The 24,405-nt window shown below is 37.1% G+C and overlaps 2 protein-coding genes across 3 annotated transcripts in view; one reads left to right on the top strand and one right to left on the bottom strand.

The window, feature by feature from the left end:
* The window catches only part of chs1 (chitin synthase 1), a 57,038-nt gene extending 43,919 nt beyond the window's left edge, over window positions 1–13,119 (top strand). The window contains exons 23-35 of the mRNA XM_030131202.1: window positions 415–532; window positions 2,278–2,359; window positions 3,455–3,645; window positions 4,093–4,244; window positions 4,337–4,418; window positions 6,121–6,274; window positions 6,405–6,509; window positions 7,174–7,284; window positions 7,802–7,939; window positions 8,105–8,184; window positions 8,512–8,748; window positions 10,976–10,979; window positions 13,042–13,119. Coding sequence (XP_029987062.1) covers window positions 415–532; window positions 2,278–2,359; window positions 3,455–3,645; window positions 4,093–4,244; window positions 4,337–4,418; window positions 6,121–6,274; window positions 6,405–6,509; window positions 7,174–7,284; window positions 7,802–7,939; window positions 8,105–8,184; window positions 8,512–8,748; window positions 10,976–10,979; window positions 13,042–13,119 — 1,532 coding nt within the window. The remainder of the gene's footprint in view (window positions 1–414; window positions 533–2,277; window positions 2,360–3,454; window positions 3,646–4,092; window positions 4,245–4,336; window positions 4,419–6,120; window positions 6,275–6,404; window positions 6,510–7,173; window positions 7,285–7,801; window positions 7,940–8,104; window positions 8,185–8,511; window positions 8,749–10,975; window positions 10,980–13,041) is intronic.
* An 821-nt stretch (window positions 13,120–13,940) lies between these two features.
* Window positions 13,941–23,884, bottom strand: ddx21 (DEAD (Asp-Glu-Ala-Asp) box helicase 21). Of its 2 annotated transcripts, none has more exons than XM_030126743.1 (16): window positions 23,726–23,884; window positions 22,216–22,437; window positions 21,933–22,061; window positions 20,523–20,598; window positions 19,589–19,767; window positions 19,369–19,486; window positions 18,905–19,090; window positions 18,508–18,653; window positions 17,476–17,625; window positions 17,170–17,331; window positions 16,690–16,809; window positions 16,465–16,538; window positions 16,053–16,212; window positions 15,681–15,815; window positions 15,182–15,226; window positions 13,941–15,082 (listed from the first exon to the last, which is right to left on the bottom strand). In XM_030126743.1, exons 1-16 carry the CDS (start codon window positions 23,807–23,809, stop codon window positions 14,807–14,809), a joined length of 2,262 nt encoding a protein of 753 aa, XP_029982603.1. In that variant the 5' UTR covers window positions 23,810–23,884; the 3' UTR covers window positions 13,941–14,806. The 2 variants fall into 2 exon arrangements, with proteins under 2 accessions (XP_029982603.1, XP_029982609.1); XM_030126749.1 differs by having other exon boundaries at window positions 22,216–22,431; window positions 23,726–23,883.
* Between the last annotated feature and the right edge of the window lie 521 nt (window positions 23,885–24,405).

Genomic DNA, 24,405 nt, shown 5'->3' with positions numbered 1-24,405 from the left:
AGTGTTTTTTTTTTCTTCGCTGATGACATATTCCAAGATAACAATATCAGGATTGATCAGGCTCAGATAGTGAAAGAATGGTTCAAGGAGCATGAGATGTCATTTTCAAAAGTTGATTGGTGACCACAGAATCCAGACCTGAACCCCACTGAGAATCTTTGGGATGGAATGGAGGAGACTATACACAGTGGGCTGACATTCCATCAGTAATTACAAGACCTTGGTGAAAAATTAATGCAATATGTGGATGGAAATGAATGTGGATCACATTAACGATGCCATAGAAAATGCATCGTATCATATAATTACACACAAAATCAAAATTACAGTTGCAGGTGGTTCAATGAACGTATTTCATGAACCACCTTCAACTCTTAACATAATGTTGTACGTTATGTTTTTTCTTCTCCCCAGGGATGATCGTCTATGGTCTGATGTACTTCATCTGCATCCCCAGTGGATACCTCCTACTGACCATCTACTCACTGGTTAACATGCACATTGTGTCCTGGGGAACAAGGGAATCCAACAAGTAATGAAATGAGCTTTATAAGTACTGTCACCTAACGCTAGAAAAATCATATTTAATTTAAATAATCAGTGAATCTTTGTATCACTTCACTTCAGTAGTTTCTCTAAAAGCCATAAACAAGGAGGAAGAGCAAAAAGGATGATGCAAAAAGGGCAGAAGTCAAATGTACATATATTGTATATTTCAGTCAACCAACTCAAGCATGAACCACTACATGAATGTAAAACATGTAGAGTACTGATGTCTGACAAGGCCTTGTTAATTTACACAAAGAAGCTCAGCACAGCAGGGTGTGGGGAGTGACAGTAATAGGCCCCGGTCTCCCCTTCGGGAAACATAAACTCAGACACTACAGATGGATGCAGGCAGGGCAGGAGTGGAGCCCTTTTTTAGACCAGGAGTTTCATGCCCAAACCTGCCCACTTTTTCCATAGAGGAGGAATTTGAATAAATGAAACAGCAGCTAGCTTTTACAGTGCCTTTTTATTGCGTAATAAATTCAGGGATATGTTGGTGAGTTAACAGAAAATATTTCACTTTAATAATATGTTTAATTCAAATTTAAATCAGATAAAGATTTATAAGGTAAAAAATATAATAAAGATGAAAATACATTTACCTTTGTACAGGAGCAATAAGTTGAAATTGAAATAATTTGAAATGGCATTTTTCTTCCCAGCAGAGAGATGCTCTATTGTTAGGTTGACATTAATTTAATATATTACACTTCTAAATTACATTTATTATTTTCAGCTTGAAACTGGATATTTGTGATTAATGTTATGTATTGGGCTCTACAAAATAAATTACGCTAAGTACATTACAAACTTTGCGCAATAGCCTTATACACTGGCACTATAAAATTAAGTCCATATCTGTTTTTACTGGCTACACCTGGGGTCTGTCGTCTAGAAAACAGGTCTGTTCATTTTGCACATTTGGCAGCATCTTCTTCCAACGCTTTTCTTTTCTTTAATCTGGCCTTTTTGGCTCCACCTGGCCTCTTCCTGCCCTCTGTCACCACCCACTGGCGCTTGGTGCTATATTTGCTATATTTGATTTTACCGCTCCAGAAAAGACAACTCATAGGCCCAGCTAACTTAAACATTTCCCTCAGATGGTAGAACCCATCTAACCTACTGCGATGTAGGGTCTGCGCTGTCAGATGAATGAAGAATGAATGCAAGAAGATTAGAAAAGTGACAGATAAGTGTCAAAATTATTTTTCCCATCCAACCGACCCAAACTCGAGATTGACATGAGCCGATCCATCAAGAATCCTCCTGAATCTCCCGATTAGCCACTCCAGGCCTGGATGCGGGTGTGGACATGAAGCGTTTGAAATTCTTTAAGAGCAGCAGCAGTAGCAGCTTGTGTCAATGCAGCATTCAAGGGAGTTGTGTGGCAGTAAAATTGCAGCAAAATAACAGGCAGCATTGATGGCTTATACAACCCAAATAACACAAGAATGCTTTGAAAGAGTTGTATGTGGAATCTGCTCTCCAAAGCTAGCTTGCATCCATCACATTGGCATGATGACCATGATTACACTGGATAGATACAAAAAGTGACTGACCAAATCTTTTCATCAGCCCATTTTCTGCCATATTTTCAATAACACGTTATGCACTTTTCTGGCCGATAAAAGGTAGAATGAAATCCGCTTTGATTATGCCCAATCGTGTTTCCAATTCAATAACCTTCTTTTTCTTTTTCTAACCTTAACCTTTTTTTCTGCCTGTCAGGGGAGAGGGAGAAGCAAAGAAGAACCATAATGTTATGTGTGACAGAAACTGTAAACTGTGTTGCTGGGACATGAAGATACAGGTATTGTCATGAGAGAGGCTGAAAACAACATGAATGAATGAATGAATGAATGAATGAATGAATGAATGAAGGTCCCAACATCTCCTTGTGAATTCCTTAGTCCAAACATCTGGAACCCATACATTAACTCACATTCTTTGTAATATTTACCTTGTCTATATGATCTCTAGAGGACATTATTTATATACTCAGTGCCAATGAAAACACAACACTTGGATGTGTTTTATTGTTCCTGAGCTGCATCAATATGTTTAAGTTTCACCTGTATAAAATAATCCCAGACAATTTCTTAACAACCTGAGACGGGTTGAGCTATTGTCATGCTATTGTCTGCATTCATAAGACTTGTTTTTCTCATTGCTCAGCAATGAACTGCTCAACTTAAGGAATTGTGGTCAGTTAAGGAGTGGTCATGTTCTTTATATAAAGGCAAGCTGAAAAGCACCAAAATCATTTGCAATAATTCAGCGATGCCTAGACTGACACGTGACCAAAGGTGCCATGCTATGGGGCTCCTGGAGGCCGGAATCTCTGCTCAGCAGGTGGCGTGCTGTTTTGGATGCAATGTGTCCACCATAGTCAGGATGCAATAGAGGCATGAAGAAACTGGCTCAACTGCAGACAGACTTCGCCCTGGACGAGCACGTGTGACCACGCCACAGCAGGATCGCTACATTGAGCTGCAGCACCTCCGGGACCGCTTTGTGACTTTTGGTTTTGGGGGTCCTTGAGTTTCTTTCTTTATCCTTATTTTTTGCCAACAAATTTGGATGTGATTTTTTATTTTTACTGTATAGAAATGGCCTATGATTAATTCCAAAGAGCTTATGGAATAAAAATCCTCATCGATTTAAAAAAATATAAGAATCTTCAAGTGTTGCGTTTTCATTGGCACTGAGTATACCTTACACTTCACAGGGGGACCAAGGCAGCCCCCAAGCAAAACTTGATTAGGGTTTGTTTGCATGTGATTATATTATAAATACCCCATTGTCACCTCTACATATGGTTAGGTTGCAAGTATCCCATTGTTGATATTACACATGAAACATGTTACGAAGGTAAATTATCTTACCATGTCCTCTTCTTATATAGATAACCCAGGAAACAGAGATGCTTCACCAGATCACAAGCCAATTTGTGAATCAAGCCCCTCCCCACCCAACCTCTGATCAGGGAACATCTCAACAGACGGCCTCGAATCCAGAGAATCTAGTCAGTCCCAGTGTCACACAGGAACCAGCTGTGGAAGACGCCAAGAAACTTCCTACTGACAAACCTGATGGGTATGGTACAAAAAATCCTAAAGTGGCTTTCAATCACATTAGGTATTTTCTGTATTCTGTACATAAAACATTGAAAAAAATATGTGATAACAAAGACCCTGTACTGTTAAAACTTAACTCCATACAGAATGGGATAAAATTTCACCTAAAGCCTTTCATTTCTTGGTGTTTCCAGTCCGTAAATGTCTTGAAGTATTGTGATTTTTTTTTTCTTGAATGCATTATATATCTGAATGTGAGGAATGGATGTATAGTTACAAATTAAGTGAATTTCAGCAGGCAAAAAATGTAATATATTCATACTGTCTACAATGAAAGATGAGTCACACTAATTAATATTGCTGCATTATCTTTTAATTTGTATTTTCCATAAAGTCGTGGCTACTTCTAGTTTGGGGTTATGATGCGCCTCAAAATGTGTATAATTGAGTGTGTGCCTCTTTGCAGAGATAAAAGCATGGAAAAACGAAACCTGACCGACAAGTTTAATGAGAATATTGACAATGATGATGAAGATGATAGCGAAGATGATGATAATGAAGAAGATGATGACAACATGATCAATGACCCTGATAATATGGAGATGCTTCCCATCAGTGGTGAGCAGCACTTTATATGTGTATTTATCCTGAATATTTCACACTGAGCTGTAAGTTTGTGTCTTAATGTCCTGTTATTTGTGTACATGTAGAATGGGTGATGCCAGTTCAAGAAGAATTTCTGAAGAAGCTGACTTATGCAAACATGAAGAGAAACCTACAAGAACAAATACGGTAAATAATTAACATGTCAGGCGAGGATAACAACATAGCACAGATTGAAATGAATGCTGGCAGTGACTACTTATGTATATAGTAGAGGTTTGTCATGTTTGAAATTAGTTTCAGTAGTAACTATTAACTATTTTCAGCAAAATACACAGCCAGGCCAACCCCCCCCCCATTTCAAATATTTGGGTGGATCCACTTTAGCTTTGATAATTTCGATAACATTATGCAACATCAAAACATTTATCTCCATAATTTTTTTGGACACATAACACCAACTGAAGCAAGCCCAGACCATAACACTGCCCCCACAGGCTTGTACTGTAGACCCTAGGCATGATGGGTAATCATTTCATCTACTCATCACTCTGGAACAGTGTCACTTTGGACTCATCAGACCGCATGACCTTTTTTCCAGTGAAACACAATCTACTCTTTATGGTCTTTAGTAAAGTGATGGTTAAGAACTGAGAAGCTATTCTCTGCATCAGTTAAGGCTAAAGAACATACTGAAACATGCTTAGTTAAATCCATGTGGGTCTTTGTTTTGACAGTTTAACCCATAAAGACCCAGTGCAACTTTTACGGCAGCTCCTAAATGAATTTTTCTCTCTTTTTAACCTTTCTTAAAGTGATTTATCACCATTTATTATGATGTTATCCAATGCATTTTGCATTATTTAGTGTAAATAATAAAATATGTGGGTGCTGCTATGAAACTGGGTTCATTTTGGTACCTGGCACTTTACTAGCTTTTTAGACCCAATAATAAAAGAGAAATTTAGACATATTTCCCCCCAGGGTGTACCTAATGATGACCTCAGATAAATGCAAAAAAAATTATACTCTTGCTCTGAGCCATCCCAAAATTAATGAATTTTTAATAAAACATTGGGGCCAAAAGTAGGACCAGAATTGGGACATGAAAAGTTACCTAGATGTCAGTGCATTTGATCTGGAAAACATGGCTGTAAATGGTCTTATATACCACTATAAATAAAGACATTGTGTTCAATTTGATGATTGTAGTGGTTTTTCTAATCCTGACATGTGGGTTTTTCATGAGTCTCAGTCTCATTCCAGGTTTTGTGCGTAACCCTTTGTGTCCACTTGTGTTACATGCAGAACCTGCCCATTTAAACACATATAAATGGCGAATGATTTTGTAACAGCGGCCATTTTTGTGTAACATTCTGCCTTGCATAATTAGTTCAATTCCCAAAATGTACCTGTGAGAGAATAAAGAGATATTAAAAAAATAGAAGTGCATAATTTTCATGTCCTTTTGACCGTGTTACACAGATTTTTGTCTTAAATTTAATGTAAAATAACATAAATATGTGTTTTATCTGAAAAATAGTTTCTCTTTTATCTCAGTAAAGATTTTTTTTAAAATAGACCCAAAATGCTTCCAAACTTGCTTCGTAACATTAGTCTACATCTGGTTTGAATTTTTAGCTCCCATGTTCTGACCAGTTTCACAGAAACACCCATGTATAATACATGCATATAAGTTACTCTGCTTACATGACAGAGACTGTTAAACATGAAATACATCCATGTGTTATCGCTTGATCGGACTCTTTGTTAAATCCAGGTGGTGACTTGATTTTGGCTGGACAGTTTATATTCTACATATCATAACTTGAAATATACCAGAACAAGTTATTGGAGCTGCAACTGAGTTGTTTTGTGTTATTGTTCTCAGATCCTCCCTCCGTCTAAGATGTGAGGATGACCTGCGTGAGGAGTTGGTATTAATGTTAACGGACACTCTTAATAGAGAGCTAAGTGACGTGGGACCTGAAGATGTTCTGGAACAAACCCAGCTGGAATTGCTTCAGAATACACTGGCCACACAGGTAAAAAGGATGGAAATAGTCACTTCTTTTTTATTATACAACACCCCAAGCTTTTAATTTGATCAAAGCACAACATAAGAGCTTCTGAAGACAAGAAATTAATAAGTAACTGTCTTTCATAATCTCCCAGGCTCGGCACATCCTCAAGGCCAATAACATGAAGAGACTGGAGAAAAGAGTTAAGCTAGCCATTGAGAAAACACTCACTGCCCCTCAAGTGCAGAGACTCGACGAGGTAAGATGCTGATTCAGCTCTGTGAGGAGTAAATCCTTCACAACAGTTTGGAGGAACTAGTCAGGGTTGGCTGGAGAGCTGAAAATATTCCTCTGTACAAAGAAATAGTCACTTAAGTGAGTCTAAGAAAAGGTAGAACTACAGCGACTGAAGGAGGCATGATGGGGAAAATGGAAAGTGTTTGGAAATCCTTAGTTTTACTTTACTATGATGATACTAATATAGATATGTTAAAAAACACACACACAGACTGAATGTTTGGGAGTTTGGGATGACCCTTGGCATTATGTTTTGGGTTTTTTAGAGTTAACTCAGGAACACCAAGGAATTTCCTTAGATTAACCTGAAATGTTCCTTTGGACTCAAGGATAAATTGTAAAGAATGGAAATATGACTTTAGAAAATATGTTTTTATCACCAATTCATACACCAGGTAGCACCAAAGTGGATGAAATGAACAAAAGATGACACTTCTATCCAAAAGCTAAAAAGACGACTTCACTGTGATAGCATTATATACCATCAGAATACTGCTGGTTAATATCTAATGTAATAACTCAAGAACAGAAGGGGAAGATTGTGACTGTATTTTACATTTGGTTACCTGAATGGGTGTCTTGGGCGTCTATTTGCTTTATTTAATTTTTTCTATGTGTGTATTTAGGGTGAGAATGATTTCTGGATTAAGTTACTGGATCGCTACTTGACACCAATCGTAGATACTAAGGCCCATCTAGAGGAGGTCACCAGGGAACTAAAGTCTCTACGCAACAAGGTGAGATATCTGCATATTCTGAAGAGACAACCTTCATATATTGACTTTCCTTTTGCTTTCTCATCCTTACTTTTATCTGTTGTTTTTGTCTGTATTGTATTCTGTACACTTTGGTCATGTTTGTGCAACTAGTTTACCAGGTCTGCCCTGAAAAATGTATTCTCTTCCTGGTTAAATATAGGTTAAATGAAGTAAAACTGAGAACGAGAGGAAAAAATATCCCTTTAATCCCATTAACTCCAACCTAAAAGCCTGTTACAGAAAGTGTTTAATCTACTTAAAAATTCAGCATAGGGTTGACTAGTGAAAGGAAAATATTCTCTAATGATTTCAGGCCAATTTATGAGGATTTAATCAGATTTTGAATAAATGTTTGGATGTTCAGAGTGAATATGAATGACAGTGAAGATCTTTCATGGACCAAAATGTTAATATTTTTTGTTTGCTTTCTTACACTTCTCATTAAATCTTCTGACTAAATGTTCTAAAACCAATAAACCCCGTCTTCTCGCCACAGGCAGTCTTCCTGTATTTCATCATCAACGTCCTGTGGGTGGTAGCTACATTCTTCCTGCAGGCCATTGGAAACGACGTCATCAGCATCAAAATCCCTAAATACTATACAAACGGAACTTTATCTGGAGAGGTTCTCAAGGTTGGGACAGACGCACAGACAGGCAGCCTTAGATATGTTCGCTCCAACGCTGGAGATGTAGTTAAAGGACGACTGTGACATATTTGTGAATGCCTGTCAGTTCTGCTGGCAGACATCTGGTTAATGTAATCGCCATAACTGTCAGTGTCATCATTGTGTTGACAGGTGGAGCCTCTCAGTTTGATGTTCCTGCTGTCTTTTGCCATTCTTCTCCTTATCCAGTTCCTTGCCATGTTGTATCACAGGTACAGATGCACATTCTGCACCCACCACACCATCACCTCATATTAATGCTTAGCTTTTATTTTTGCTTCTTCTTTTTTTTTTTTTATCTATATTTGCACGTTCACAGACTCACATCAAAACCGATACATAAATACTTCATACATGTTTAACACTGCAAGTCTAATTTAGTGGTACATCCACGGTTGTCAATATTCTACCTCAGTATGAGAAAGGAAATACTGGTTTATATGTTCGTCTCTTAAAGCTTGTGATATATCCTGAGAAATTGTGTTGTACATTATTTTCTTCATGTATTTTGTTAAATATTTGTGCTTCTTTGTTTCCAGAGTCTACACTTTCATCCATGTCATGTCCTATCGCAGCTCAGAGAAGAATTACAAAGAAAAACTTGAGGTGAGCAACAATACACTCAAATGCATATACACAATATATAGTGCAGTTTTAATTGGCAGCACTGTCAGATCCCAGAGATTTACATACACTCAAACACTTTGGTTCTTAAGCATCAGCTCGAGCAGACGCTGTAAACTCGAGAACCACCGGCCCGAGTTTTCCAGTTCACTGTAAACTGAAGTTGTGCACTTGTAAAACAAGAGGAAACTCTGAATTAAATCAAGGACAACATGCAGAGCTACGCAAACCCCAGCGAGAATGACACATTCTGCAACATTAGCATATTTACATATGATACAGTCACACTAGAATGCATCTACATGTAAATTTAACAGAAGCAAAGCAGTGTCAGTGAGACGTAAACAAAAACTATGAGTACGATGATGTATAAAGTATGAGCATAAACAAAGCACGGCAAGAAGGTCTTCAAGGAAAAGTCACTGGTGTAACTTATCATAAAGAAGACAAGGGATTTTTCAAAAATACACACATTTAATCCATAAAGACTCTAACAGCCACTGACGACCAAAACCATCTACTGATATAAACTGTCTAATACCTCCTGATCCACTAATCCTATCAATACATGTAAATAACTGGTGTAAAATACAGTTTGTCATCTTTTCATGGTCATCAGATATGACCCATTTGGATGTTCAGAGGCTCCGTAGTCAGATTCACTAGTAAAACCCATGAAGTTTCATAAATGACAGTAGATGAACACACTGGGTTTGTGTTCAATTAATGATAGATTTTACTGAAAAAGTCACTTTTATGAACATCTACATGACCAGTAAATTAAATATAGGAATATATCTGATGTTCACTGAAAAAAGACAAAATACAGAGGATATTGTCATAATAAATAATGATAAATCACTTAAGACAAGTTAAATATAGAGAAAAAATATTTAGGAACTGCCACAAAAATAGCACTGGGTCTTTATGGGTTAAGTGCTCTAACTCTACACAGTTATTTATTTTTTTCAGAAATGCACATATACAGATCTATGACTTATGATTTTCATTAATTTACCTAAATTAACTGTTACAGTTCTCTTTAAAAGGCTGTTAAATATGATTCATTCATTCATTCATTTTCTGAACCCGCTTTATCCTCACTAGGGTCACGGGGGTCGCTTGGAGCCTATCCCAGCTACATAGGGGCGAAGGCGGGGTTAAATATGACCTTTTTTTTAATATTTTTTTTTTTACTCTATTTACTTATGTTCTCACAAATATATTATTTTTCTGGCTTTGATATATACTCATAATTGTTTTTAAAGTACAGTCAGCTGTTTTTATTGAATGTATGAACAGGATGATTTCTGAAAAAAATATTTATAACAGGAGACACCTAAAAAACTGTTAACAGCTGGCTCCTGAAAAATGCAGCAAGTTATGAAAGCGTATCACTAACACACAGCACAGATAGAAAGGAAAGATGAAAAAGATCAGTAACTATGCAAATTATAAAAATAACACAATGGATTGTCCTGCACAGGATGTAAGCAAAGTCAGACACTGTCAATATGTTGAATTAGAAGAAGAGTCACATTTCCCAAAGTTTGTGGTTGGTCCAGTTGTTATTATTTGCTCCTGCTATTCCCAATTTTGTGTCATATGATAATAATAATAATAATAATAATAATAATAATAATAATAATAATGTACGTTCAAAAACTATGGTATATTCTGTAGCGCAGAACCCCCAAACCTCCCACCAGTATGCCTAAAGTCTTCCACAAACATATGGTAAATGTTGTAATAGTCTGACATAGGCTTAGGTGAGCATTCATTTGTCCTGATAAGTGCAATAGTATCAAAAATTAACCAGTAATGAACACAGCTTAAATTTTAAAAAATTGGGAAAAAACACTAAAACAAGCAAAATGTAGAATTACAATACAAATAATTAACAACAGTCATAAAAAGAAAACAAAATATCAGTAAGATCAATAGCTAATCCAAATAAGGTAGGATAAAAAGGGAAAAGAAACGGCATCATATGATAAAAATAGTCAAACATCAGGCTTAAGAACATGAATATGATTATCTCTGGTGCTCTCTGGTGCTTTTTTTTTTTTTTTTTTTTTGACATCTGCTTTCAATCCAAAAAAGCAGAGGTGCAGCTCCACGGATACATTCCGATGGAGCCATTAAACAAAAGTAGATTCACTTCTCAGTAGTAAATAGTGTAGACAGCAAAAAAAATGAAACTGTGGGGCTTTTTCAAGACCACTTTCAGTCCATAATGGCAGAAAAATCGCTCTGCTGCTGCATGGTTCTTTTGTAAAACAGTGAGATGTTGAGTTTCAGTTTGTGGTGATTTAAGCTGACAGGAGTTTGGAAGTTGTTTCATGATTTTATGCCAATTTCATTCGTGTTTTGTCTCAGGAGAGTGAGGTGGATAAATTTATGATTGAGAGGGCGCCGTTTCACGAATGAAAAGACACTTTCATTTCTGTGACTGTATATTAAGATAAGATAAGATAAGATAAGATAAGATAAGGTAAGGTAAGGTAAGGTAAGGTAAGGTAAGATGAGATAAGATGTATTTTTGTACCTGCAGTCAATAATAAAATAGGACACGCAGCACACAAGATAAAAAAGTATATATACACTAAGCAACTTTAAAAAAGCACATTGAAACATTTGCTACAATGGTCATAACATGTACTAAGATGCTCCAAACAGCTTCTCAGACACACAATATACTGTTTTTCTGCCTGATTGCGCTTTTTCTAAACCACAGAACAATTTATGACAGTTGTACTCACAAGTGTACAAACATTGTGTGTTTTTAAAGTTACCTAGTGTAAATGGGTGCTTCTATGGAACTGGGTTCATTTTGGTACCTGGCACTTTTCCAGCTTTTTAGACCCAATAATAAAAGAAAAATTCAGACATATTTGCCCTGAGGATGTACCTGATGATGACCTCAGATAAATGCAAAAAAATTATACTCTTGCTCCGAGCCATCCCAAAATTAATGAATTTTTAATAAAATATTGGGGCCAAAAATTGGGACATGAAAAATGACCTTGGTGTCAGTGCATTTGATCTGGAAACCATGGCTTGAAATGGTCTTATATAAATAAAGACACTGTGTTAAATTTGATGATCCTAGTGGTTTTTCTAATCCGGACATGCAGGTTTTTCATGAATCGGCAGTCTCATACCAGGTTTCAAGTGTAACCCATCGTGTCCACTCACATTACATGCAGAAACTGCCCATTTAAACGCATATAAATCGCTAGTGATTTTGCAACAGTGGTCTTTTTTGTGAAACACTCTGCCTTGGATGAATAGTTCAATTCCCAAAATGTATCTTTGAGAGAATAAAAAGATAGTAAAAAAAAAAAAAATAGTAGCGTGTCATTTGCGTGTCCTTTTTACCATGTGACATGCGGATTTTTATATTAAAAAACTGTATCAAATTAATATAAAAATGTGTTTTATCTGAAAAATAGTTTCTTTTTTTTTTATCTCAGTAAATATTTATTTTTTAAAATAGACCTGAAGTGCTTCCAAACTTGCTTCATAACATTAGTCAGCATCTGGTTGGAAGTTTTAGCCCTGTTTTTAGGGACCAGTTTCATAGAAGCACCCATATTATACTTCACAGGTTTTACTAAAATATCATTCGGAACTATAGCCTAGCACCAAAAAACAAAATAGCATATGACAAAGAGTAACAAAACTGTAAAATTATGTAAAAGCACTTCCAAAGATGAGGTATATTTTACTCATTTTCTGATTTAACTCTTGGGTTTGTAGAGTTACTGTCCAATGAGAAGCACAAAACTCAACTTTTCATGAGCTCAGAAGCTTTCTGTCAATTCCTTCTCTTGTTCCAAAAGTCTATTTCAATCCTTTATGCTGAGGAAGGGGAATTTGATTAATTCTTAAGGGAACATCTTCATCATTCAGTTTATCACAGACATTAAAATCAGCACATTTGGAAATGTATATAGTTTTAACTGGACTGGAAGTGGATCAAAAACCATAATGAAAAGTGAATAAAGCTGCCAGACAAATATAGAGGTGGTAAAATATACTGGACAATATTTGTCTCTGAAACGTAGTGGAGCAGAAAACCATAAAGGAGCAGAAAATGGAAATATTTAACATTCCAGATTTCAGATTTGTTGGTGTGTATAGTTACAATACACCACTGACATATGTCATTATAGACTAGTTTTAGACCTAATATGGTTGAACTGACTTCAATCTTGTGTGGAAAAAGCAGCATGTTTTATAGTGATTTGATATTTCAGATGTCTTAATGTCAGCCTCCCAGAAAAAAACAAAAAAACTACAGAAGTTTAGTAACAGCAAAAAGACGTCATTCTAAATTTTCATTATGATCAGCAAAATCTTGGGAGGTCTGTTCATTTCTCATCGACTCATTCATTGATTTCTGGTTTTTTTTTAATAACATTGTGTGTCTTTCTGTTTAGGATGATGAAGAGGACAGTCCTGTTCTGGAACTGGAAGACCTGCATTATGTCAACGGACACATTATGAACAGCGATTAGTCGATAAACCCAGTCAGATAATCACTAAAACTAACCTGTATGTGTAAACAAATCGACATCCCATTATGCAATAGTAAATAAGGCCTGAAGTCTAAATATATTAACAGTTCACCTAATTAATAATACAATAGAGTATGCATAGCTTTAAAGTATTACAAATTTATCAGACATTAAGTACATCGGTGTTATTTGTCTGTGTAGAATTGTATTTTGTAGTTTTGTTTTGTTTAATTGTAATTGTAGTTTATAAACTGCTAATTTTTCTTGAAAATATCTGTATTCCAGAGGTGGTTGATCACTTTTAACTTAAATACACTGCACAGCGCTTAACAGTATCAGCTCTGTGAAGAAATATTTAATGCTTTATTTGCACTGCAGTCTTCAACTAAAAATGCATTCGTTACTAAAAAAAAAATGTATTTAAATTAAATTTCTGACCTTTTCCTGGTACTTTTGTTGTAAATATATTAGTGCAATTATGTATAAAAATGTCAACATTAATCTGAATGTTGGGTTTTTTGCCAGGAAGTCTATTCATATTCTTAAAATAAACATATGAATCTCAGAAAAAAAAATGCATCAGTTTTGTACATTTTCTAATTGCTGGGTTTTTAACCACTCAACTGTCTTGCAGTAGTGTGATGTGTTTTGACCAGTTCGACTGCCCGTCAACTTATTTTCACTCACACATATTCTCTTAAAGCCACAGATCTCAAGTTGATCTGTGATTTTCACACACTAACTGCTGTATTGTCTCATAGACCAACATTTTTACTTGTAAATTGTAGTTATTGAACACTCCTTAAATAAGAACACACAGCCCAGGTTGACCTTTTTAATGAATAATTCACTTCATTCAAATGAATGAATGCAGTAGACACAGGTATTAAATAAAGGCAATTGCAAAGCAATCATCCAACATGTCTGGAGAGAGGTAGGAGCTGAGGGTAAAGGCACCAAACCGTCACTGAGCTCAGCTGTGAAGACTGTGCTCATGGAGACCCCTGCTGGTTTATGAATGCACAGCAGATATAGTGTATTCAGAGACACCGTCTGAAGTGCTGTGGGCCTCCCTCACCTGTACTCCTAATAAGTGGCATATTTAGTAATTACTGAATCTGACCGTTTAACAGTCTAATTACTGCCACTGTTCCCCAAACACCCAGTATATAAAAAAAGAGAACATTTTAGCACGAACTCATTAAATGACATATTCATGCTTTCTTTTTTGTCCCATAATGCTCAACTTTACCTGCAGGTTGATTTGTATCTGATTTTTTCTATCCAATCCTTTGCCAATTGAAGTACAGTAAATTAATAATGCCACAATTAATAAAGTATATTTAAGTCTTTGAGAATATATCACTTCAGGAGTTTGAGCTAATGTGTTATCGAAAAGAAGCACGCATCAGACAATATAAAATGACCGTCTGTGGCAAGTGTTTATACTAAAAAAGACCTCAGACCCTTTGAAAAAGACTATTTTCAAACAAATCTTGATCCATATTTTAACGTAATAATTAGAGGACGTATTTTGGTCATCAACTATGCCTTATATGAACAGTTGTGCCAGTGAACAACAATGGTGGTGAATTTTTCCCCTTGGCCATTCAGTAATTCCTCTCACTGACAGCCAATGAAAGCCTGTGCCAGCTCAGAAGCGTGACAGCAAGTCTCATCAGTCACATCAATAATCAAAAGCTTGGCTGAAGCTGCGTTTGTGTCCTCTGTTGTTGCCATAGCTCCCACTGCCGTTCCGGAACCCGTTGCCACGGCCACCGTTTCCCCGGCCACCATTTCCCCCGAAACTTCGGCCCCTTCCACCTCTGAATCCTCCTGCTCTGTCGCCACGGTTACCATTGCCGAACCCTCTGTTGCCACGGTTACTGAACTGCTTCTCTTCCAGCTCTGGGAGTTCTGTGGCGACAGTCAGTTGCCAGCGGCGACCATCCTTCCAGGTCTCCTGTTGGAACAATCCAGTGAGGTGAGAAGGAGTTAGGACTGCCACAGACTGTCACTTCAGCGTGTCAGAATTGATCTTGTTCTCTGCTGCTGCTCTTACCTGAATCTCCTTGACTTTGTCAGCTGGGACATCGAAACAAACACCCTGTTAAAAAATAAAAAAAGAGATGTTGTGGTGCTTTTTAAAACAAGTCATGCCTACTTCCATCAAAAATAAAAACTAACACAAGAAAAATATAACATTGACTTTTGTGAACCTTATTGTGTCCTATGAGTGTGACTGTAGTAGCTGCATTCGAATAACATACTGCAGAATTAGTTTTTTTTTTTTTTTTTTTTAAATATGTTCTCAAATTGCCTTTTCATTTACCTATAGATATTTTCCATTTTTTGCTGGATTTGCCCACTATTGAATTTATGTGAAACTTTGGCCTTTTTTGTGAAAAAGCAGCTCAGCTTACAATGTTGTACAATAGTGACATTTAAAATAAAAATGCATCAACAATATAGTGATGTGTAGTATTTGCATTGTATATTTTTTCATTTATCTGTACACTTCAGCATATGTTCACCTACTGTAAACATTTATATGTACTTACTGTTTTGTCTTTGAGGAAAGTCATTCTGTGAATGTGGTTCTCAATCTGTTCTCCTAACTGTTCTTTGATTGTTCTCCAGGCATAACCCATATTGTGCATCTCTTGTGAACACACCAACTGAAGAGTGGTGTAACCCTGTGCAAAAAAAAAAAAACAAAAACAAAAAAAACATGAAATAATTAAGTTTGATCGGAAACTTTAAGCAAGTTTATATTTTTCAAGCCTTGTTTTAGTTTCTCTCCTGCTGTTGTGGTCATCATGCATTTCTGTGACTCCATTATAAGCCTATTGTTGGGTAGAGCTGTATGTGATGGCGACATACGGCTACTGTTACACGGCAGAATTGCTAATATAGCAATGTAAACAACTCACAGCGTCAGAGTTAAGCAGTGACCTCTGCTCTAGACTTGTAGCCCCAGAAATATGAGCCAGAGCTGCAGCCAGCGCTTCGACTGCTCCTTTCTCTGCGATCAACTTCTCAGCTGATTCTCTGAAGTATCCAATAGCTGCAGCTGGAACGGAGTCCAAGAATCTGAAAACATCAAGGAAGAAAATGGGAAAATTACAATGTTTCTAAACAGGAAATCCGCTTCAGTTTGCCAGACAACTTCAGCAGGGGTTGGTTTCATGAACACACCATTTAAGTCATGAACAGCAGGTAAGTTAGAAAAATAGTTAATTACAGGTAAAACATTAATTAATAAAGTACATTACATACAATGTTTACACTGGTTGCCGATGGACTTCATTCTGTTTCAAACTGACAGTCACTAGACAAACCCACCTGACTGCGTCCTTGCTTGATGACTTGATGATATCATTGGCAGTGGGAACACCAACTCGTCTGAATGTGATGCACTGGATTAACACAACATTAAAGGCATTTTAGTCTCATAAATAATAAAACATCACAAGTACAATCACAGAACCAAAGAGCCCCATGTGTTCACTAAACTGTGTACCCATAAACACAAGGAAAGGGTGAAGATTTAGTGCAACGGACACTTACAGCTTTGTTTTCAACGTAGCGCAGCTGGTCCTCTTCTTTTCTCTGGTAGAAACAGATGCAAACTCCAGTTCTTCCTGCTCGGCCTGTACGCCCTGAGCGATGGATGTAAGACTCCACATCCTGAATACAAGCACAAAGAGGCTCTTTAGAGACAATAAAAATGACATTTATCATCAATGCATCACTGTTAATGAAAATGTGTGGGGTTCGTATTTTCCAGGTTAAGTTAATTCATCTTTTAATTAACCTTTCTCAGTTCTGCTCTATTTATTAAACAGAAGTGTTTGAGATATGACTTTAAGAACACTTGTTCTAATGTACTCAAATGTTAATACTTTAATTTCTGTTTTATTCAAATCAAATCTTGTTTTAAAACAGAATATTAAATCTACATACTAAAAGAAGAGACTCCACTGTCTCTGTACAATAAAAAAATTCCAAGTCTTTAAAATCTTGTTGACTGTTGTAAATGGATCATACCTTGGGTGGTGAACACTGGACCACAAGGTCAACTTCTGGGATATCCAAGCCACGGGCTGCAACATTGGTTGCAACCAGAACTTCAAAGGCTCCATTCCTGAAACCTTTCAGTGTCGTCTCTCTCTGTTTTTGAGGGATATCACCATGAAGGGACTGTGCACTCTGAAAGCAAACAAACACGCAAGCATATTTAGAAAGGAATTAAAACACAATGAAGGAATTCATAAATACAAACCAGTTTAATGGTAATCTATTCTGACAACAAATGTGAAGCAACAAGTCGTTTCTGAAGATCCACATGTGTACCTGCTTGATGGATGCATTCAAGGAAAGCTCGTTGGCCTCTTTCTTGGTCTCACAGAAGATGATGGTTCTGCCATGGCTGCCGCTGTAAACCTGGATTACGTCACCTATCACGGCTGCACGCTGCGACCAATGACAAGCGATGGCCAGATGCTACAGAGGAGAGACAGGATGGAGAATAGAGGTGAGAAGAGAGGAGGGGTTTCTTTGTTTTTTTTATTAAGAATACCATGGTGTAGATTTTGCTTCCTGACAACTGCAGCTACTTCCCAATGATAGGAGAGGCAGGGTTTAGCACTACCCATCAGGCCTTGCTCAGTCTCTGTACCTTATCTCTTTAGTTGACTGTACTCTAAAGTTCAAGGTCAACTTTGTTAGTTATTATTGTGCTGTTTCCAGGTCTACGAGTGATAATGTGATAATGTTAAAAAAATTCTGCAATTACCTTTTAGGTAGGGCATGCAATGTGACAGACAGATGCAATTACTAATAATCATTGTCAAAATTTCACAGGACTCTGCTGATCTACTCTCTGACTGAACACAGATGCTCATAAAAGGTTTCACCTTTCCACAGCACTGTGAAACTATGTCCAATAATACTTCTAATATCTATGATATTTAGTCTTTTCACATGGACAAAGAACAGAGAACTGCTGTGGGAAGGTGTGCTGTGCATTAAAAACAAAGAAAAAAAAGGGGAGGGGGGTATTTTCCCCAGAAGTCACCTCCTGCAGCTTAAATCTGTTTCAGTAGTTAAGATCAGTAACTCTCAACACAAAGTGAATAAACGATCAAATACCACATCAGAGTAGCTAAAAGCTGTACAACAAATACAGAGGCTATTGCTAGAAATCAATCAATTGGCCTTTCCTGATTTAGACAAATGTCAACTTTTCTGCGAAATATGTAGAAAACATGTAGAAATGTAAAATACTTAAACTATTTCTGCTTGAGCCTTGAGAAATAAGATTGCTATGATTGCATCTTAAACCTCTCTTATCTGACAGTTTGTTTCACACAGATAAACACTTACTTCCACAGTTGTTGCAGCCTTCTGAGTTTTCTTGCCAATCAAGTCGACATGTTTACACTCTGGCTTCATGTATTTCTTGGCCACATCATAGACCCACTCTGGGCAGGTGGCTGAAAACAGCAGAGTCTGTGGGTTGGAGTCGCCATCTGAAAGATAATGTCCACAAACACTTAGCACCAATGTGAGAAAAATACAAAGATCCTCACGATGATGGACATTAATATTTCTTTTTTTAACAATTTTCGCAGATTCCTCAGCTACATTGTGAACAACACATTCCACAGACCCAACACCTAAAGTTCTACTGCATACAGGCAAAAAACACAAGAGCAGATACTGAGGACAGAAAATACTTATTGTTAAATTTTAATTTCAAGTCAACAAAGATTCACTTTACCTCTGTTATAAGATGTAGCCAGAATCTCTTCAACCTGCTCTGCAAATCCCATGTCCAGCATTTGGTCAACTTCATCCAGTACAACATGTTTGACCTTAGAAAGGTCCAGTTTATTGTTCTGGAGATGGTCTTTGATACGGCCAGGGGTTCCAACCAAAATATCAATACCGTTACGGATGGCATCAACTAAAGAGGGAAAGATGGACAGACATTAGTCTAGTGAATATCATAGCAAAATGTTAAGAAAATTTAGTCAAGAGCAGCTGTAAATCACATTTGGAAAACAAAAAACTGAGATTGAAAATTCTACGATCAATTTAAGGTTGTTTTTTTTTTTTTTTAACATGTGCTTAGGTAATTCCCGTCAACAACACCAAAAAGCTTTTCTGCAAAAAGTTCAATTTACATAATGAAGAAAATATTTCCATGAAAGAGCTGCTTAGGTTTGCGTGTGTGACACGTACTCTGTGGATTGTATGAGCTGCCACCATAGAAACAGGCAATAGACACTCTCTTGGCGATGTCTTTAAAGTCCTTTGCGACCTGGATGGCTAACTCTCTGGTTGGGGCCAACACCAAAACCTACAGACAGAAAAAACACTTAGACATACAGATATATTCTGACAGAGGCTGATTCTGGGCCTGTGACTGATGCTGTTTACAGTAATTGCTGTGCATCTGTACCTTTGGAGCACGACCTCTTATTATTTCCCCTTGAGCCTTCTGGAGCTTCTCCACCAACGGGATGGCAAAGGAGAAAGTTTTCCCTGTTCCTGTTCGGGCTTGGGCAATTACATCCTCCCCGTCATACACAGGATTAAATGTCTTCACCTGAATGTCAAACAGGTAGGAGACTCCCCGAGCTGAGAGTGAGACAAAGAGAAAGAGAGGTGACAGTGAGCAAGGGATGGAGGGGAAAAAAATGGGACAACAGGATTTGTAATTTAATATGCCCTAAAGAAACTCAGCAGCTCAGAATCTCACTGTTAACCCTTTCGGCACAAAACATTTACATCTTAAAACTAATTTTTCCACATGTCTGATCAAAATAAGTCAGACCAGTTGCATGTCAGTAATTGGACATCTACCAAAGCACTGTTGGCCTCCAGCCAGGGTGGTGACAAAGAGTCTGGTACTCATTTCACACTGCATGGCAAAAAACACACTGACATCTGGCCTTTGTCTTCGGTGTGAAAAGGTACAGCCAGCAACAATCAGCATTCACTCCCAGGTGAGATGAATGTGCAGTAGTCACGTATTTATTGGCTCCGGCTCCAATCAGCAGCCATGGATAAACAACATCTAGGTGTATCTGTTACATTTCACTCATTTTCAGGCACAATGATGCAATGCTATGACCCGTGGTGAGTGAATAACCTGGCAGGAACTTTATTTATTGCTGTTCAGTCAGGACTGATATGCAAAAGTGATTTTGTTCCTCATATCATGCAAGATGCACCACAGGCAAGAAGGAAAGGTGGCATGGGCTCTGTGTCACCTTTCTCTTCCCTGGTTTTGTGGTGATAAAAACAACACACCGAAATAAAACTAAAATTAATCCTGAGAGGAAAGAATGAACAAGAAAGATACTCATGCGTGCTGATGTTGTAATGTTTACCTTGTAGTTTAGCAATTGTGCCTGGGGAGATCCTGAAGTTGGAGAAAGCTCCTTCCTTCTGCTCTGGTGTTAATTCCTAAACAAATAAAAACACAAAACAAACAGAGTCTGTACATGCAGCTGTTAAACTGATATTTCCTTTCACGGCTAGTGCTATCACTGAGTTCCCACCAAACTCAAAGACAACTTTAGCTTCTTATTACTTACTTACTCACCGCTTTATGTCAGATTAGTGATGTTATGACACTGTAAACACCCTAGTCACCATTTTCTACAAAAACCTAACTGTCCATCACAGACTCTTGGACTTGGAGAATCTTAACTCTGATAAGCAAAACAAATCTCCAAGGGAATTTTTCACTCACAGATGCATGTTTGGGTGTATTCCATTTGCTGAGTGCCACTGTGTGCATTTCATGTTTGCACTGACTTTGTATGAAACTGTACTTTGCAAGAAATTTGTTTCAGTTCAGGCATGAACACACAATAAGCACTATCTGTGCTTTGTACATAGTGACTCAGGATACCAACAGCATTTCAATTAACCTCAGTCACTATAGCCTCTTATTTATTACTTACAGAATCTATTACAGCTGGGGTTGGGCCACGGAAACAATCTCAAAAGGGGAATGCAATACAATATATGTTGGTAACAATATTACATTTTAATTTAATATGGAGAGATCTAACAGCTTGTCAAATAGAGGAAATAAATGTGACACGTGACGCACTATAAGGAGATATATTTTGAATTTGGTGAGAAAATCTCCTAAGGCAGTGCATGGATGAAATGATGCCTTCAAGTTACATTTTTATTTCAAAAATAAAAAACTCAGTACATTTATTTTCTCTTACTGCATGTTTTTCCTGTGTTTGAAGACATAGTAGTATATCTATTATTACACTGAGAGGATGAAAATGTTTTTGTCTTATCAGTAGGCCATAATTACAAGCACCTTAAATCAAGTATTAGTCACTTGTTGAAAAGAGATTTTAATATCACTGCTTGTGTGGCCAGTTACTTTTTGTTGGACAAATTACAACTCTAAGTCATCTTGTAACTGTAGTGAGAAATATTATGATTTGTGATTGCCATTTCAAATAGAGTTTATTTGCTTGGTTATCAAAGACAAGGTACAGCATAGACATTTACCTTGATATTTTTTCCCCAAAAACACATAACCTTTAGATAGCATTAAAAAAACTACCAAAAATAAGCAACATCCATTTTGCATGTTAAACACACTAATACTCCCTGCTAAATATCATTGTTTACTTTGTATCTCATATTTCTGAAATTAGAAAAAACAAAATCTGGATCATTAATAGATTATATAATGGCACAGGCTGATAAATATTACGATTCTGATTCGATTAATTATGCAGCCCTGCTCTCTGTGTGAGACTTACTGGTTCTTTTTCGCTGTCACTGGCTGAGTCTTCACTAGATTGGGACGGTGTCTGGTCCGGGGTGTTTGGGTAGGAATGTCCGTTGGTTGCTTCCCCAGCAATTGCTTTTTTTTGTTTTTTCTCTTTTTTCTAAAAACACAAATGAAGTTTGTAGACAGGGTTACACTATGGGCAGACAAAAGCTAAATTTGACTTTCACAGTCAAAGAAACACTACTATGACAATAACAACAATAACAACAATTATAACGTCAATCACTGCCTTCCTCATACAAAGCACTGACCTCTGTGTCCTTCTTCTTTTTCTGCTTTGGTGTTTCATCATTCTTAATGTTTCCATTCACATCTGCTGCCTCATCCATGTGTCCGTTTACTTGGTCCGCTGTTAGCTTGTCCTTTTTCTTTTTCTTCTTTGGCGCTGGAGGTTCACAGTCTGGGTCTTCCTGCTCTGTTACATCCTCCGACTGCTTCTTCTTCTTCAGCTTCTTGCCCTCCTTGATCTTATTCTAAATTTTAAACACACAGTGAAGGAAATATTTCAATAAAGTTAAATACTAACAACCGAAGTATTTGTACAATTCTATTTCAAATTAAACCAGATTTCTATGTTAGCTTAAAATAATTTAGTCTGAACTTACAGAATGAAAGACACTTACATCAAAAGTTGAATAATCAATCTGACTCAAGTTGATAAGTCGTGACATCATCATTAATATGTTTCTTCCACCCAAAAGCATAATAACAACAACAACAAAATGGACAATAATAAGAAGAGGAAGAAAAAAATCTGACCAACTAAGGAGTGGTTGAATCATAATCACCATGTATTTAAAATAAACAAAACACTTTTACAGCACTGTAATAACTTGTCTCCATGGAGTACAACGCAAATTTCCTCCAACCCTATATCAAAATTAGTCATCTCTTACATAAAGATGTTCACTGTGCTTACAGCTTTGACTATTAACTAATTTCTGCACATCAGTATTTAGTCATCAAAATACGTTATTTTACTCTTATTGAACTACCACTTAAAAACTTATACTGATTCTTGTAACCTTACATATCATATGTAACATTATATTAACATTTATGAGTGCACTGTTAGCTGTTGTAATGAAAGTAGTAGCAACTAGGCCTGTTTGTGCATTCTTGGCCTTTTAACATAAACAATTAAATTCCTACTTTAAGTTGACCATGGGATTTATCAAACTGATGAACTACAAATAAAACTAGTATTACAAACATTCCTGCCATTCTGGTAAAGTTGTATCATGAACTCATGTTGTGAGTTCTGTTTTCTGTTTGTATTCAACAGCTGACCAGATCAGCTGGATAAACGTCATCACGTGGCGCCCTGAGTACAATCATAATTCAGGTATATAACTATAATACATGCACCTGAGACATGTCCGTCTTTATACATTGATGTACGTTTTACTCAAATACAGTTTCCACGCATTGATCAGTCTTACTTGCACATCTAACAACACATGGGCATGCCACGTGATATATAAGCTAAGCTACATAGCTAGCTAGGTTAACAATGGATCCTAAAACCAGCAGATATTAACGTTCACTGTCTAAGTCAATACATTATACTGATTATCGTTTATTGATACAGTCACTGTGGATATGTATATACCATTTTGTTGACAATTAACATGTGTGTGTAAACAGTTAGCTAGCCGGTTAGCCCCAGGCTCCGCCACATGTTGTTAAAATGGCAGAAGTCGGAACAGACGTACCGACTTTTTCAGTGAATTCAAAGTAAAACCGTCCGAATCTACTCACCTTCACAACTTTAACGTCCGACCCGGTGTCCACTTCTTCTTCCATGGCTTGACATTCGTCTTCAAAGATGATTTTTGATGGCATTTTCACTTCACGCTGGCAACCCTCACGGTGGAGACACTCCGTAATCCACGGGCACGCGGACAGAAAGGAACGCGCATGTGAGCGCGACTGAGCATGTTCACGAGCTGGACATAGAAATACAGCACACAGATCGGACTCCAAGTCTAAAACAGGACAGCCACAGGACACGGAGCAGGTGTCACTGGCTGTTTTCTCAGAAAACACAAAAGCCATTTTAAAGCCCATTTAGCTTCAATGAGAGCTGAACCTCTGATGTTGGGTTGGAAAATGTGCTGGTTTTCCGGGAATTTTATGAAAGATAAAAAAAATTAAATTAATTGATTTCATTTGTTACAGAACATTTTGAATTTGGGCTTGTGGCACTATAGCAGATGTGTAAATAAGAAACTGAAACGAAATTGAAATTAATAAGTAGCAAAGAAAGAAAGAAAGAAAGTAAAAAGTAGAGTGTGTATAGAATGCGGACAACTTAATCTATGTTTGAAGCCATGACCGTAATTATCAAACTAGCCGGCAGGTGGTGCACTGTAACTGTGTGACACTTTAAGCCTAAGTATACGGGTTTAAGTGTTATAAGCCTTCATTTAAGACGCTCC

This window comes from Sphaeramia orbicularis, chromosome 3 (assembly GCF_902148855.1).
Source record: "Sphaeramia orbicularis chromosome 3, fSphaOr1.1, whole genome shotgun sequence".
Classification (NCBI taxonomy): domain Eukaryota; kingdom Metazoa; phylum Chordata; class Actinopteri; order Kurtiformes; family Apogonidae; genus Sphaeramia; species Sphaeramia orbicularis.
The sequence above is the reverse complement of the archived record's forward strand: the minus strand, read 5'-3'. Positions and strand labels throughout refer to the sequence as shown.

What these genes read in the sequence shown, in the direction of transcription:
- ddx21 (XM_030126743.1), bottom strand. Translation starts at nt 23,809, where the DNA reads ATGCCATCAAAAATCATCTTTGAAGACGAATGTCAAGCCATGGAAGAA. An exon ending in CACAATTGCTAAACTACAAG is followed by an intron (nt 19,768 to 20,522) that starts GTAAACATTACA and finishes TCTCACTCTCAG; the next exon opens with CTCGGGGAGTCTCCTACCTG. An exon ending in TCCAGTGTTCACCACCCAAG is followed by an intron (nt 16,810 to 17,169) that starts GTATGATCCATT and finishes GCTTGTATTCAG; the next exon opens with GATGTGGAGTCTTACATCCA.